General features: G+C 46.8%; 1 protein-coding gene across 1 annotated transcript in view; it reads right to left on the bottom strand.

The window, feature by feature from the left end:
* EEPD1 (endonuclease/exonuclease/phosphatase family domain containing 1) overlaps nt 1-12,482 on the bottom strand; it is a 71,763-nt gene that overhangs the window by 58,570 nt on the left and 711 nt on the right. Inside the window, exon 2 of the mRNA XM_085309139.1 lies at nt 11,345-12,307. Coding sequence (XP_085165265.1) covers nt 11,345-12,198 — 854 coding nt within the window. The 5' untranslated portion in view covers nt 12,199-12,307. The remainder of the gene's footprint in view (nt 1-11,344; nt 12,308-12,482) is intronic.

Raw genomic sequence — 12,482 nt, 5'->3', positions numbered from 1 at the left:
GAGGACTGTTCAGACTCTGAACTGTTTTGGCCTTTAAGCCACAACTTCTTTTTCTGTGGTGCTACTTTGCACAGGAGAAATCAGAAATAGTTAAAACAACAAACTTTTTTTGCTAACCAACAGATACGTTTATCACAAGATCMCTCAAACACACTGGAAATAAAGCTGAGCTGTCTGTCAGCAGTACCAACACATTCACCCCTGTTCAGGTTACAGTTCTGGTCTAAACCTCAAATTTCCATCAGCTGGATTCCCGTCTCAGGCCTTTCTACGCAGCTCTGGCCTTCTGTTCTTGTGCTCAAACCTTCTGCAGAAAACGAAGGTATGATGCCATTCTGCTCGTTGCTCAACAGCATGTTTTTCTTTAGGGAGGCCAATGCATAGGACAGTTGGCAATGCCTGCAGCTCCRTTTGGGCTGATTATGAAATGAGTATGTAAACACGGCTAGAGATAAGGGAGGAGCTGTACAAAGTAATAGCAGGAAGACAGACAGGTAGATAGCCAAGAACTGCACTACCATTACTGCCAAAATCATAGGTAAACTTGGGCTGGTCAGTGTAAAGGTTACAAAAGTTAGTCAGGTACCGTTGCAGCATGTCCCTGTTCTTTGATAGCACTTACTTTCATGCTTACATTCAATAGCAGCTTTAATGTTTTATCCATGGTGGGTAAATCTCAACAGGCAAGCACGGCGTCCTTCCTCTTGCGTGCGTTGTGGTGCTCAGCTTGGTGCTGGCCCGTGCCTTCCCATCACCTACACTCACCACAAGAGGAAGACAGCTCAAGACTTCACCACGGTGTCCTYTGGGCAGATGGACCACATCACTGCCCTCCACGGAAAGCACCACCCCTGCTCAATACAGTGTCGCCTCTGGAAAATTGCTGCCCTGATTAAAATGCGAACTGTTTTAAACCAAATGATGTATGGTTTCCCCAGCTAAGACTCTCCTCCTCGCAGGACTTTGTGTTTTCTTCCAAAATCTTTTCTGCTTAAAAGGAGAAATAAGGTAGTCATTTTATTCACTACAGCCAGTAGGTTTGATAGCAATCCCATGGAACTTGCACGCACCAGACTTGAGTATTTTATGGTTAATCTTTCAATACCATGTTAGAATTGTTTCTGGTGTAACACCCTGAAATTCAGTGGCGCTATGACAGAGAAAAACTTGATTGTATTTGGTTTAAAAAATACATACATAAAGAAAAAAGCAAAAAACAGAAGTTGTAAGTCAGCATCCACTGCGTATACAACAGCAYGCCACTTCCAGTTCAGCAGAAAACTCACTGAAGTTTACGTGATCCAAACCTCAGAGAGGTCATTGACCGGCAATTACTGTGAGTAATGCTGGAACAAACCGTCAAACGAAGAGCAAGACAGACTGCATGTGCATTCTGCAACCACAGGCGTATGGGGCTCAAAAAAACAAGGAAGAGAAGGAAAAACTATAAAAATACAGAAGAGTCAAAGGACGTCTCCAAAGTAAAACTTTAAACCAATCTATACCATGCCCAGGAGAAGTTAACACTTTTTCTCTTGTTAAAAAAAAAGAAGGATCATGTATTTTTTGCATGACTAACAAGGTATTGTAAGCACAAAGGATTTAGGGCAGGAAACCTGCCGCAACACCTCAAAGCAAAATCCTTGTTGATCAATTAGCTATTCACTAACCTGTTAAAAATTAGTTCAGCTGTGAACAGTTTGGACAGCTGTTGTAGCTAAATTTGTACAGCAGCCAGAGAAATTTACCTGAAATTCCTCCTAAAAAAAGAGGAATAAAAAATATATATAAAAAGACAAGCATAAGGAAAGGGAAATTTTCCAATTCTTCTCCTCATCATCATCTCCATCCTCATAAATCTAAGGCAAAAACTGCTCCCAGCAGTTGCTTTATCTTGTGGATCTTCCCTCCATAAGAGCAGGAGGGCATCACCGCACTTTCCCCCCCCCCGTACAACAGACTCACAGCCGTAGACAGGGATGGAGGAGACTGCCTGTATAGCAGAGAAGTTCCCCAGGGCACGTCCACGCTGCGTAAGGCAGCRCCGGGGAGAGGAACTCTATAGGCTCCCTCCATACCAGCTGGCTGGGACACTGGAAGCAGCCCAGATGTCTTAGCACGGCACTCCCAGGCTAATTAGCCATGTTTGGAAATAAGGTTAATTAGCTCGGCTGGAGCGCTGAAATAATCTTTTATTCTGGATAATTCCGAGTATCAGACCAACCCAGGTGTCTCTAAAAGGCCCTGCGTCATCCTGTATAGACAGCTGCTTCAAAGAACCAACAAGCCCTAGAATAGCGTCCATTAGGACGTACAGCATGTGGGGGATTGCAAAAATTTCTATATTAAAAAAAAATCAATATATAGGTCATGGGAGACTGGCTACTGGAATTATTCCAGTGCAGATGGAGCATGTCTAGTAACTGCAATCTTCCCAACCGTTGTTAGCATATATGACAATATATTCTCTAATGTATTTTTCCACGYGAATTAACCCTTTTTTACACAATTTGACTTCTGGAACGTCTGCACATGTGTGGAGCACAACCAGGGTAACCGTATTTCTCAAGTATCACTTTAATCACTAGCCCTTAATAATTTTACTGCAGGCACTGAAAAATAGCAGTGCAGTGCTGAGCCTTGGCTCCCGCTTTTAAAAACCCTCCCAGATGCGAGCATGGAAATGAGGTCAGCAGCGCTGATCTTCCTTGCCGTTGATTGAGCCGTTTAAAATACTTGTAACATTCAAAAATGACACTGGACTCGAACATGAAGTGGATACGCTGCATACCTCAATGGCGAAAGGAAACTGTTTCTCAACGGAGAACATCTTTTTCACCGCAGCTACATACTCCCTTTACCACTCTTGGACTCTTGACACCCTGCCCAAATTGTCCTCAGCACCGTATATGGTGTTTCTGATCCTGCTGTGAATCACCAAAGCCCAAGCCGAGGGAAAGGAAAGAAGGGACAAGATTCAAGCAAAGTGGAAAGCACGTCCACATTTAATACCAGGGTAAGACAAGGTACGCTGTAGGTCACCCACACGCTAGCAAAGCAACCGAGCGCCSGAACACCTTCACCCGTAACAGTGTTATTTTCCAACAGATAGGTGATCTCTACCCCAGCTCATATTCAAACAAAGTATARTCTCTCAGGTAGGAAAAATCTGGAAATGAAAAAGCTACTGCGTTCCTATTTTTACCGCTGTTATTAACAACGTGCCACAGTTCTTGTCTCCATCACCACACCACACAATGGTGTCGAGAAATTGCTGCGGCATGTTGTAATTACTTCAGTAAGGACGTTTTGCCTCCGTGCGTGCGCGTACACCTGCATCGCAATGAAGAACAATACAGTTTAAAAAGAAGCTATACGCGCCCTATAATCTCTGTCCTATCGGCTTTTCTCTGCTCATCAGGCCAAATCTTGACATCATTATTCAGGCAAGAGTCCCAAAGATCAATGCAATGGTAAGAAAAACATGGCAATCCAGACTCCAACACAGTTAGAAGGGTGCAGCTACATGTGCAAAAAGAGATGATCTTTTAAATGTCCCTGTTTAATACGACTGGAGATCAGTGTTACTGGTGAACTAGATGGGTATTTGGTTGCACAGTCTGTATTTTCCTCTAGCTAAGAGAAAACACTCATGCATTCTCAGGAACTACAGAATTTAGTTCTCATGTGTATCATCCCTGGGTTTTCCTTTCCACTCCTTCTTTCCTGGCAAGAACAAAGCAGCATCTTTTGCCTTTAAGATTAGACGTTCTGATTACGCCTTTTAAGCCAAACCTAGAAAACTGCTGTTCCTTGTACTGTCATCGCCAAAACTACAAAAGAACCACAGAGCATTAAAGATTCTTCTTACAGGATGCAGTCTTATGTACAGATACATAAGATGTTTTCTACAATTGTGTGGCATATGTTTTCTGAGAAGTCTAGCAGGATGAGGTTATAGCCTCGTGGCCTTTGCTTACAATCCAGAAGAAGGTAGTAAAACACTGATTACTAATTTCCCAATTTATTAGCATAAACTAGTCAATCCACTTTATATTTGCTCTGCAGGATATAGCAAACCCTGCAGAATCTGCAGAAGTAATTTGGTGGCTCCAATTTACCAAAATACCTGCAAGGGAAATCCAGTAACATTATATAAACTCGTAGAAGAGCTCACAAGGTACAGATTGAAACTATCCAGACATTAAGCACCAGCTGTACCAAGTCTACATGACGGGAAAAAATATGGACAAATGATTTCCCTACTGATCTCTCATTTTAGTCAGGTTTTATGACACAAGTAGCAGTGACAGCGTTAAGATTAGGGAAAAAAAGAAAAATAAGTTATTTTATAATGGATATATTGACCTTTAACTAAGCCATTTCTTCAGTGACATTCTCACCTTTAAATTAATACACAGATTAAAATGGCTRCTTAAATAGCACCTCTCAGAGGGTCAACAGATACACTGAGACAGTTGATCATTAAAATAAACAAGAAGCCCAGGTCACCCTTTAGGAGAGGAACTCCCCAGAAAGGTCACTCTGGGGAGGTTTCAAGGGCCTGCCCTGTATTTTGGTATCACGTCCCAGTGAGAAAGCTGTGGCACCTGCACCAAACCTGCCGGGTTGGCTAAGACCAGCAGACGACAAGCAGGATCGCACCGSTCTAGAGCTCAGCGCGCCCACCCCGAGACCTCCCGACCGCCTGGGCCACCGACCTTCMCCGACACGGTGCTTGCCACAAGGACGGACCGGGGTGATGTACACCCTTCACCCTCTTGCTCTAAGTCCACCCGCTGCTTTTCAATCTCCCCCTCAAAGGACTTGAGCTGCAAAGCACCAGGAGTAAGTGGTCCGCTCCCTACAGAAGCAGCAGGCGATGGCCACAGAGAGGGTCTCAGCATCACGTCCGTACGAAGCACGCGTGGGTTTTGAAAGGGCAACGTACGTTATTAATTCACATCCCCTCCCCTTCTGGAAGCAATTCGGAAGGGGCCGCGATTCCTGCCCCAGGCAGCAGCAGTGCTGCAGGGAAGCTGTGCCGCCCGCGGGGACATTTCTGCTTTGCAGCCCTGAACGCTAGAGCCTTCACGCAATTTGCTGTACGGAAAGAACGGGCCAAATCCTGAACTAGAATAAATCAATAGGATTTCACTGGACAACGGTGTGACACAGGGTCTCACCCACGAGTATCTTGTTGCTTTCCYCTGACAGATAATGTTCCGGAGGCAGTTTCAGGCTCCCAGTAAGTAAAATATTTTTGGTCTCTTAGAGGCAGAGGACAAAAACAAGCAGCTCTTCAGTCACCCCAACTTTTTTGTCTCCAGACACATTAACAACATCCCACAGTAATGATGGCTTTACATGCACCTGCATTTATATTGTTCAAAAAGATCTTTTCATAACRTGCACATAAACAGAAGATACAATCTAAAATTCCTTTTTTCTCTCAAGTTTTTCCTGAAGTTGCAGGAGACAGGATTTCCTAAATATTACATAAGTAGAGGAGGGTGTATTTGTTCTTTTGCAGTTTAAGACTTATTAGCGCAGTCAAGTTAGTTGGGCCAGGCCTCTTTCCTGATCTTTTATTGCAAGAGAATTATTCTTGGCAAAGCTCCAGCATACTATTAGTTTGAGAAAAAACAAACAGACATTTAAATAAGAGAGACATAAAACAGGCACACCTCGGGGCTTTGCAGGGTCACTGCAAGTTGTAGTGACAGAACAGAAATAGCAAATACAACCTGGTGCTGAGCCTCTGGAGCATGCAAGTACCACTGTTATTACTACTATAGACACCAGCRAGAGGAACATGAGAAAAGACTGGATTTCTCCTTTTCCCTTCCCTTTCTCCCCCAGGATGTGCTGTCCCCCCTGCACTCCCCTCGCAGTTTGTTGGGCAAGAGGCAGGAAACCCAGCGGCATAGCGAGTGTTACACAGGGACTGGCTGCCTAGCTGCTGCCTCTCCGTTTGGGGCTGAATTCTACCCATCTTTCCCTTAGTAGGAACACTGATAGTCACAGAAACTGGGAAAAAGCCTAGGAATGTAGTATCTTTGAGAGACTGCTACACTTTTGGCGAACCTAAGTGAAAACAGCTAAGCAGTTGCAAAGCTGGAGGGAGAAYGAGGGGCTGACACACTCTGAAAGACTGATCACAGAGGCCTTATTCTCAGAGAAGGTAAGCCAAGAGTAGAAAGAAATCAGTATTAAGCAGAAACTTTACATTGCTACTTGTCTCTGTTATGCTACAAAAATTTTTTGCAACAGGTGTTAAGGCTCTGTTACATATCTACTTTTTGCATCTAAAAGAGAGAACGTCTCCAAGAAGCTGCAAGTGGCAGAGTAAAAGATCAGGCAGCGTTGCCTGGCATCTGGAAGGTCCCCCTCCGTCCGCAATCACAGCGCTGCTCTGCGGAACTTGAGCTGCAGCCTTGGTACTTCTGCTCCTTTTTGAGAGTGTGAGCTTTGGCTTTCAGAGTCAAAGATCACAAAGTTTCTGGTCAGTATTACAAAGCATAAAAAAAAATCAATTGGAAAACCTCCCCCTCAAAATGTGCTGGGAAGCACACGCAACTAATTGTTGCCCTTGGGTACTAGCAAACTTTCAAGTACGCAATTAAACTAAGGRATGCATCTTTAGCATAGTCTGTGCATCAGTCAGTGCATCAGTCAGCGTTACACATGCCTGTATGTATGTCATATTTCTTGATGCAATCATAAACCTGTGCTCTTAGCACATAACAACATCTGAGAGGGCAATCACATGCTACAGTGGACCTCAGAAACTCAGTTCACAGCCAGGAGGGGCAGGTTTAGGCAGCTGTGGATGAAGAAAAGATGGAGTTCCCTTCTTTAGGAGCTGGGTCACAAGAAAACTCTGCTGTACCTCTGCAACYGTGCCCCCTTGGCCAAAGGAAACATCTCTGTTTGGGCTTCTCCYCCCCCTCACCTCGCCCCAAGAAGTGTTTGTGGCATTTGATCTGAACTTGCTAACCCTTTTTGCATGCCATCCTAACACTACGGTTTTTCTGTGAGAATAAACTGTTGATTTTTTCCTCCCCCCCTGCTTCACGCCTAGCACGTGGCTTTTTGTTTCATGCAACTGTTGCGCTACCCCCTCACCAACTGATTTATCCGCTGCRCTGTCAGCTCTCAAAACCGCAAGCTGTCACTTTAAATCTTTCAAGCCACAAGCAAACTGCTTTAGGTTAGCAGCCTTTATAGAGGGTAGAGGGCAGCTGGAGGAGGCAGTCTGCACTCTCAGAGGTAGGCCAGCTCTAACAAGCTTTAAACAAATCCCAGATTTGCTGAACTACATCTGCAGAAGTGTCGCAGGTTTGGGCAAATTCACTCCACGCTAGAATCTTTAATCCAATTACGTGTCACGTTCACCTCCGTGTTCACCATGTTAATCTCTTCTAAAATTACTCTCTCGTCCTGTGAGTGAAAAGACTTCACTCTTACACTCCAAATACTGTGATAAACATAGATCTTTGTAATATAAGGAAGAGGGTGAGGGCCTTGCTGTATTTCATTATTTTTGTATTGYAGCAATGGATTTCAAAATAGCTTAGCAGTAGTAGTCACACTTACTGATTTAGTACAAGGGATGCTAGAGCAATCAGAGTAYGTTGCTGCTATTCTTAAAAAACCTTAGCACTTTTGCGAATGAGCTTGGAGGATTTTTTTTTCCTCCCTTCTGCAGATTACTCTAAGTAATATGAAGTAAAGATTTCTTGCCTTTTCTGTAAACGAAGGCACTGTCCCTTCTCCTTCCTGTACAACTGTTCTCAGTGCAGAGGCTATCCAGGGCTTGAAGAAGGGAAGACCTTCATCTTCAGCTGCACTTGGAAATGAACAGCAATTTTYGCTGCTGGTGGTGCCTGRAAGGACAAGGCCAAGTGGTCCCMACCCTATCCGATGCAGACCGGTCAYGGTAAAAGCTGCCTTTCCACTGGCATGAAAATCTGCTGCTCAGATTAAGATTCTTTACTGCTCTTTACCCTTTTTCAARTAACAGTCATCTTGATTCAGCCATGGGCTAAATCATTCCTGGGCTTAAAAAGCTGTGTGGGACAACCCCTGAAACAAGAACAATTCTGGGACACAACAGTTTACTCCAGCTCCTGAGACAACATGGGACTGCTTGCTGCACGTGATTTTTTTGCGTGGACGTGGCTGTGCACAAAGTACCTTAGCTATCAGGCATCGACAGGAGGCACGTGCTCCCACAACGCAGGCGATGGTGAGGCTAARGAGCCTTCAAATCCACTGGGCAACAGCTTTGCTCATAGCTTGGAAACTTCAGCCACAAATGTGGGCCCTCCACTGAGCATGCAGAGCACCCTGAACGCTCACCTTTGCACCTCACTGACCGTCTTCTTAGCCTTAAGTGCTGCAAAGCACCTGCATGGTAGTGGTTTCTTTATGGAAGAAGCAAAAGCTTAATTTCCCTAACCGATTATCAACGGAGGTTGATTTACATGGGCAAGCATTAGTTTGCAAGTCATTTTAATCAGTTTCTAGGGTACGTGACTGGAGCAGGGAGGGAGGGAGCCCTTTCATTTCACACACGGACAAAAAGCCAGATTCAACCTCAGCTAAGCCCATTTTATAGCTGCAAAGCTCCACTGACTTCAGCAATACTAGCACCAGCAAGAGGAAATTCCTTTCCACTGCTCTCTGAGGTGCTGAGTAAGACTTTTCCCAATGTATACTTTTTTGCTGCATTGTGTTGATCTTTCTGTTCCCACATTTACTTTCCCAGGAAACTTCTGTAGGCTCGTCTGTCAATGCGAGTTGCTCTCTCATTTCTTTCCAGCTCCTCACATTACTACACATGTGGTGAAGCACAGAAAGCAATTGCACCAGACTCTCCCTCCGAGATTGACAGCACACATTTGTGCAACAGGAATGGAACAGGAAAAAGTATTTATATCAGGCTCACCTAAAACTTCAAAGTTTCAAAGAGACTTTTTACACTACACAGTGTAGCCAAGTACCTATTTGGTAAGTTGGACAGAGATAAAGTACCACTCAGAGAGAAAAAACAAACTGTTGGGGCCATGCTCTGCATACACAGTGGCCAACCTGGGCTAATGCAGGCTTATTTTATAAATCGCCTTATCTGCCTATCCTTTTTAATAGGTAACCCGTTTTATCCTCCCTCTTCTGTCCACATGCTGAAGATGCAAAAGTCATAGGTAGTTAACACTTCCCAAGATTGAATCCTAAGAATCAAGTCACTTTTTTCTTTCAGAATCCAGTAATGCTGAGATTTATGAGAATGAAAGATACTTCTTTCCTCAACAGCAGCTCCATAAGACCTCACCTTAAGATCCACTCCAGCTAGCACAGCTGGTTCACGATTTTATTTAATGAAACAACAATAACCATGGTGAAGGGGGAAGCATAAGATACATGAAATAGAGGAGGGGGACAGTCAAGGAATACTGAAAGATGGTGGGCTGAAACAGCCAGCATGCCATCTGAATGCACCAAGCTGGGCTATCACCAGCTGCATTTTGGCTATCAAACACAGTCATGGCTGTAAGGCGGGTAGGTGTTTCCTGTGCTGAAGCATCAGGCTCCTGAGCAACACMCAGCAACACAGGAGGAAAACAGCACAGAGTTTTACAGACCGCAAATACGGCACTGCAGCACAGGACGTCAGGGTACTGCTACTGTCTTTCTAATCTCTGTTATTCAGTATGGTAATACAGTGCTGAAAAAGGGGGAACCCTCAGCACTACCAAAGACAACAGGTTGTCAGCACTTCCTCTTCCTAAAAGAGCCCTTTTTCAGAGGTCTGGGAGTCACCTATTCATATTAGTTTCCAGCTGRAAGTTTGAAGAGAAGACAGGGAGACGAGTTAGCTTCTCAATGCCAAAGCGAAAAGAAACAAAACAAACAAAAACCACAAAAAACCCCCAACAGATCAGCTGRGATAGAATTAACAAATGGACAGGAAAGGGCAAAAATTATTTCAAAATYCTTATTGCATCCTTATGTTTCGGTACAAAGTAGAAAGTTTAGCAACATAGTGCTTTAGAGACATTCCCAGCTCTGTTGCACYATTAATTAGCCAAAAATAGGTCTCAGCTTTCCAGCCACAAACAGCAGCAGCACCGTCCCACTTTTATTAGCAAAGGTCAGCCCAGTCACTGCCCGGACAAGCCGATCTTGCTCGTGCCCATAAACTCACTGAAATCAGGGGCTGGCTGACTGCCCACAGGTGGGTTTCAGAAGCGCGGCTTTCGCCCGGGGCCGCCCCGCTGCGGGTGCAGAGGGGAGCCYGGTGACCCCGACACCAGCCAGGTCTCCCAGGCAGCTGTCCTGCAGCTGGCACACCTGCGGGTAACAGCCCCTCTGGTTCGGCAAAGCCACCGGGGACTGCTCGGCAGGGCTTGTGTCACCCTCGTGGGACGAGCTGCGGCGTCCCTCGCTTGGTAGGAAACTGCACAAACCAGTCTCAGTATGCACTTAAGGTTTTGGCAGCTTCCTCCTCCCCCCCCCCACATTTTTTTTCCTTCTCTTTTTCTCTGGGGTTGCTTTGGGGGGAGGTTGTTTGATTCCCCCCCCTTTTTTTTTGCATTTTTCTTTTTTGCATTTTTCACCGGAGGAGGGAAGGCAAAGGAAAGAGTGGACTGCACTGAGGTTAAGAGGACTAACCAGACAAACAAAACTTTCCAGAGAAAAGATGGTGGAAAGCCTCACCTTGACAATAAATACCTAAGAAACTGCCGTACTGGCTCTGAGAAATGTTAAGGTAGCTCAGGGTCCTGCCTCTGAGAGTGGCAATAAGATGCTTAGAGAAACACTGTTAGAAACACAAGATACACAGAGCAATCCTTCTCCTGCTATGCCATCCAGACTTCTGGCAGGAAAGCAGTATGTGATTTGCTCAAGAGGCTCCTGCCTTCAGAGGGAATCACTCCTTGACCACAGCAATGATTGCTAACCATTAACAGGCACAACGTGACCGACTGAAGGAAAGGCCTGGGAAGACCGTTCAGTCTTCCCAGGACAGATGTGCAGAAGTACCTGTGTACTTCTGCGTGAGGTCCACCACCTTTTAAGAAGGATAATGGCTTTATTCAGGGACACTCATTACAGCCCCAGTGTTAAGTCTCAGCCAAGGTACTGCTGCCAGGTGTGGGTAACATCAAATAATCCCGGGAAGGAATTACGAGAATTAAACCCAGGACTTCAGACACGCAAGGTACTGGGGTTATGACTGGGTCTTTACAGTGCTAAATCCTACAGAAAAAATCAACACTACTGAAACAGCTAAGAGCCCTGACAAAGCTGGGCCTACAGCTCAAGGACCGCCTCTCACCTGTTCTCCAGCAGCGTCATGCACACGACTTCCCGCACGCCGGGGTTGTTGGCTTTTTCGATGGAGCAGCTTTGCAGGTTCCAGGTAGCGATCCTCAGCACGGGTCGGCCATCTCTCAAGCCCCCAAACATCTCCACAGAGGGGCGAGTAGATATGATCTGGGTCGGGCCCCCAGGTGGAAAATCCAAGTCCTCGCTCTGGAGACTCAAAGAAGTGGGGCTGGGATGAGGCTTGGCCATGAAGTTGAGGCCACCGTTGGTGTTTGTTGAAGGGGGCCGGGACCGCTCCGCAAAAATCTGATGCCTGATTTTGCCCAGAAAGGAGGAATTAATGCAGTTCATCCTCACCAGGTCCTCAATACTTTTGAAGGGCCCATGCTCCTTGCGGTAGTCTACGATGCTGTTGGCGATCTTCTCCGTGATGCCACGGATGCTCATGAGCTGTGCTGGAGTGGCGGTGTTGATGTTGATCTTAGTGGCGGAGAGGTGGTGCTCGGAGCTGGGGTCCTTCCGCAGGGAGCTGGGCGAGTGCTGCGCAGAGCTGCCCTTGCTGCTCACACAGATCTCGAACTTCACCTGCTCCAGCTTGGCCGCCCCCACGCCGCTCACCAGCGCCAAGTCCTCCACCTTCTTGAAGCCACCGATGTACTCCCGATACTCCACGATGTTCTGGGCCACCATCCGGGTGACGCCGGGGAGGGTCATCAGCTCCTCCTCAGTGGCCGTGTTGATGTTGAGCCGCTCCTGGTTGACGAGGATGTTGCTGAAGTTGCAGGCGGCGCTGAACTTGCGGCTGTGGCACAGGTCCGCGGGGTCCCGGGGGATGGAGCGGTGGCACCCGAGGTTGCCCCCCATCTCACCTCAGCGCGGCGAGCGGGTGCTGGGCCAGCACTGGGCGAGGGGCGACTTTGGCGCCCGGCGCCCAGGCCTCATGGGCACCGTCGGGCTGCGACAGCAGGGTACCCTGTGGAGGGAGAGGACAGGCGCCGTCAGACCCCGCGGAGGGGCGCCCTTCCTCCCTGCCCTCCTCCTCCTCCTCCTCCTCCGGGGGCTCCTCAGCCGCCTGCTGCCTCCGCGCTGGACGGCGGCGAGAGGCGACGGCGGTGCCGCCTCCGCGCCCCGCTCCGCTCCGCTGCGGC

Source organism: Rhea americana, unplaced genomic scaffold (assembly GCF_003343005.1).
Source record: "Rhea americana isolate MKP2758 unplaced genomic scaffold, rheAme1 scaffold_291, whole genome shotgun sequence".
NCBI lineage: Eukaryota > Metazoa > Chordata > Aves > Rheiformes > Rheidae > Rhea > Rhea americana.
Note: the sequence above shows the minus strand (reverse complement) of the source record. Positions and strands in the feature narration are given on the sequence as shown.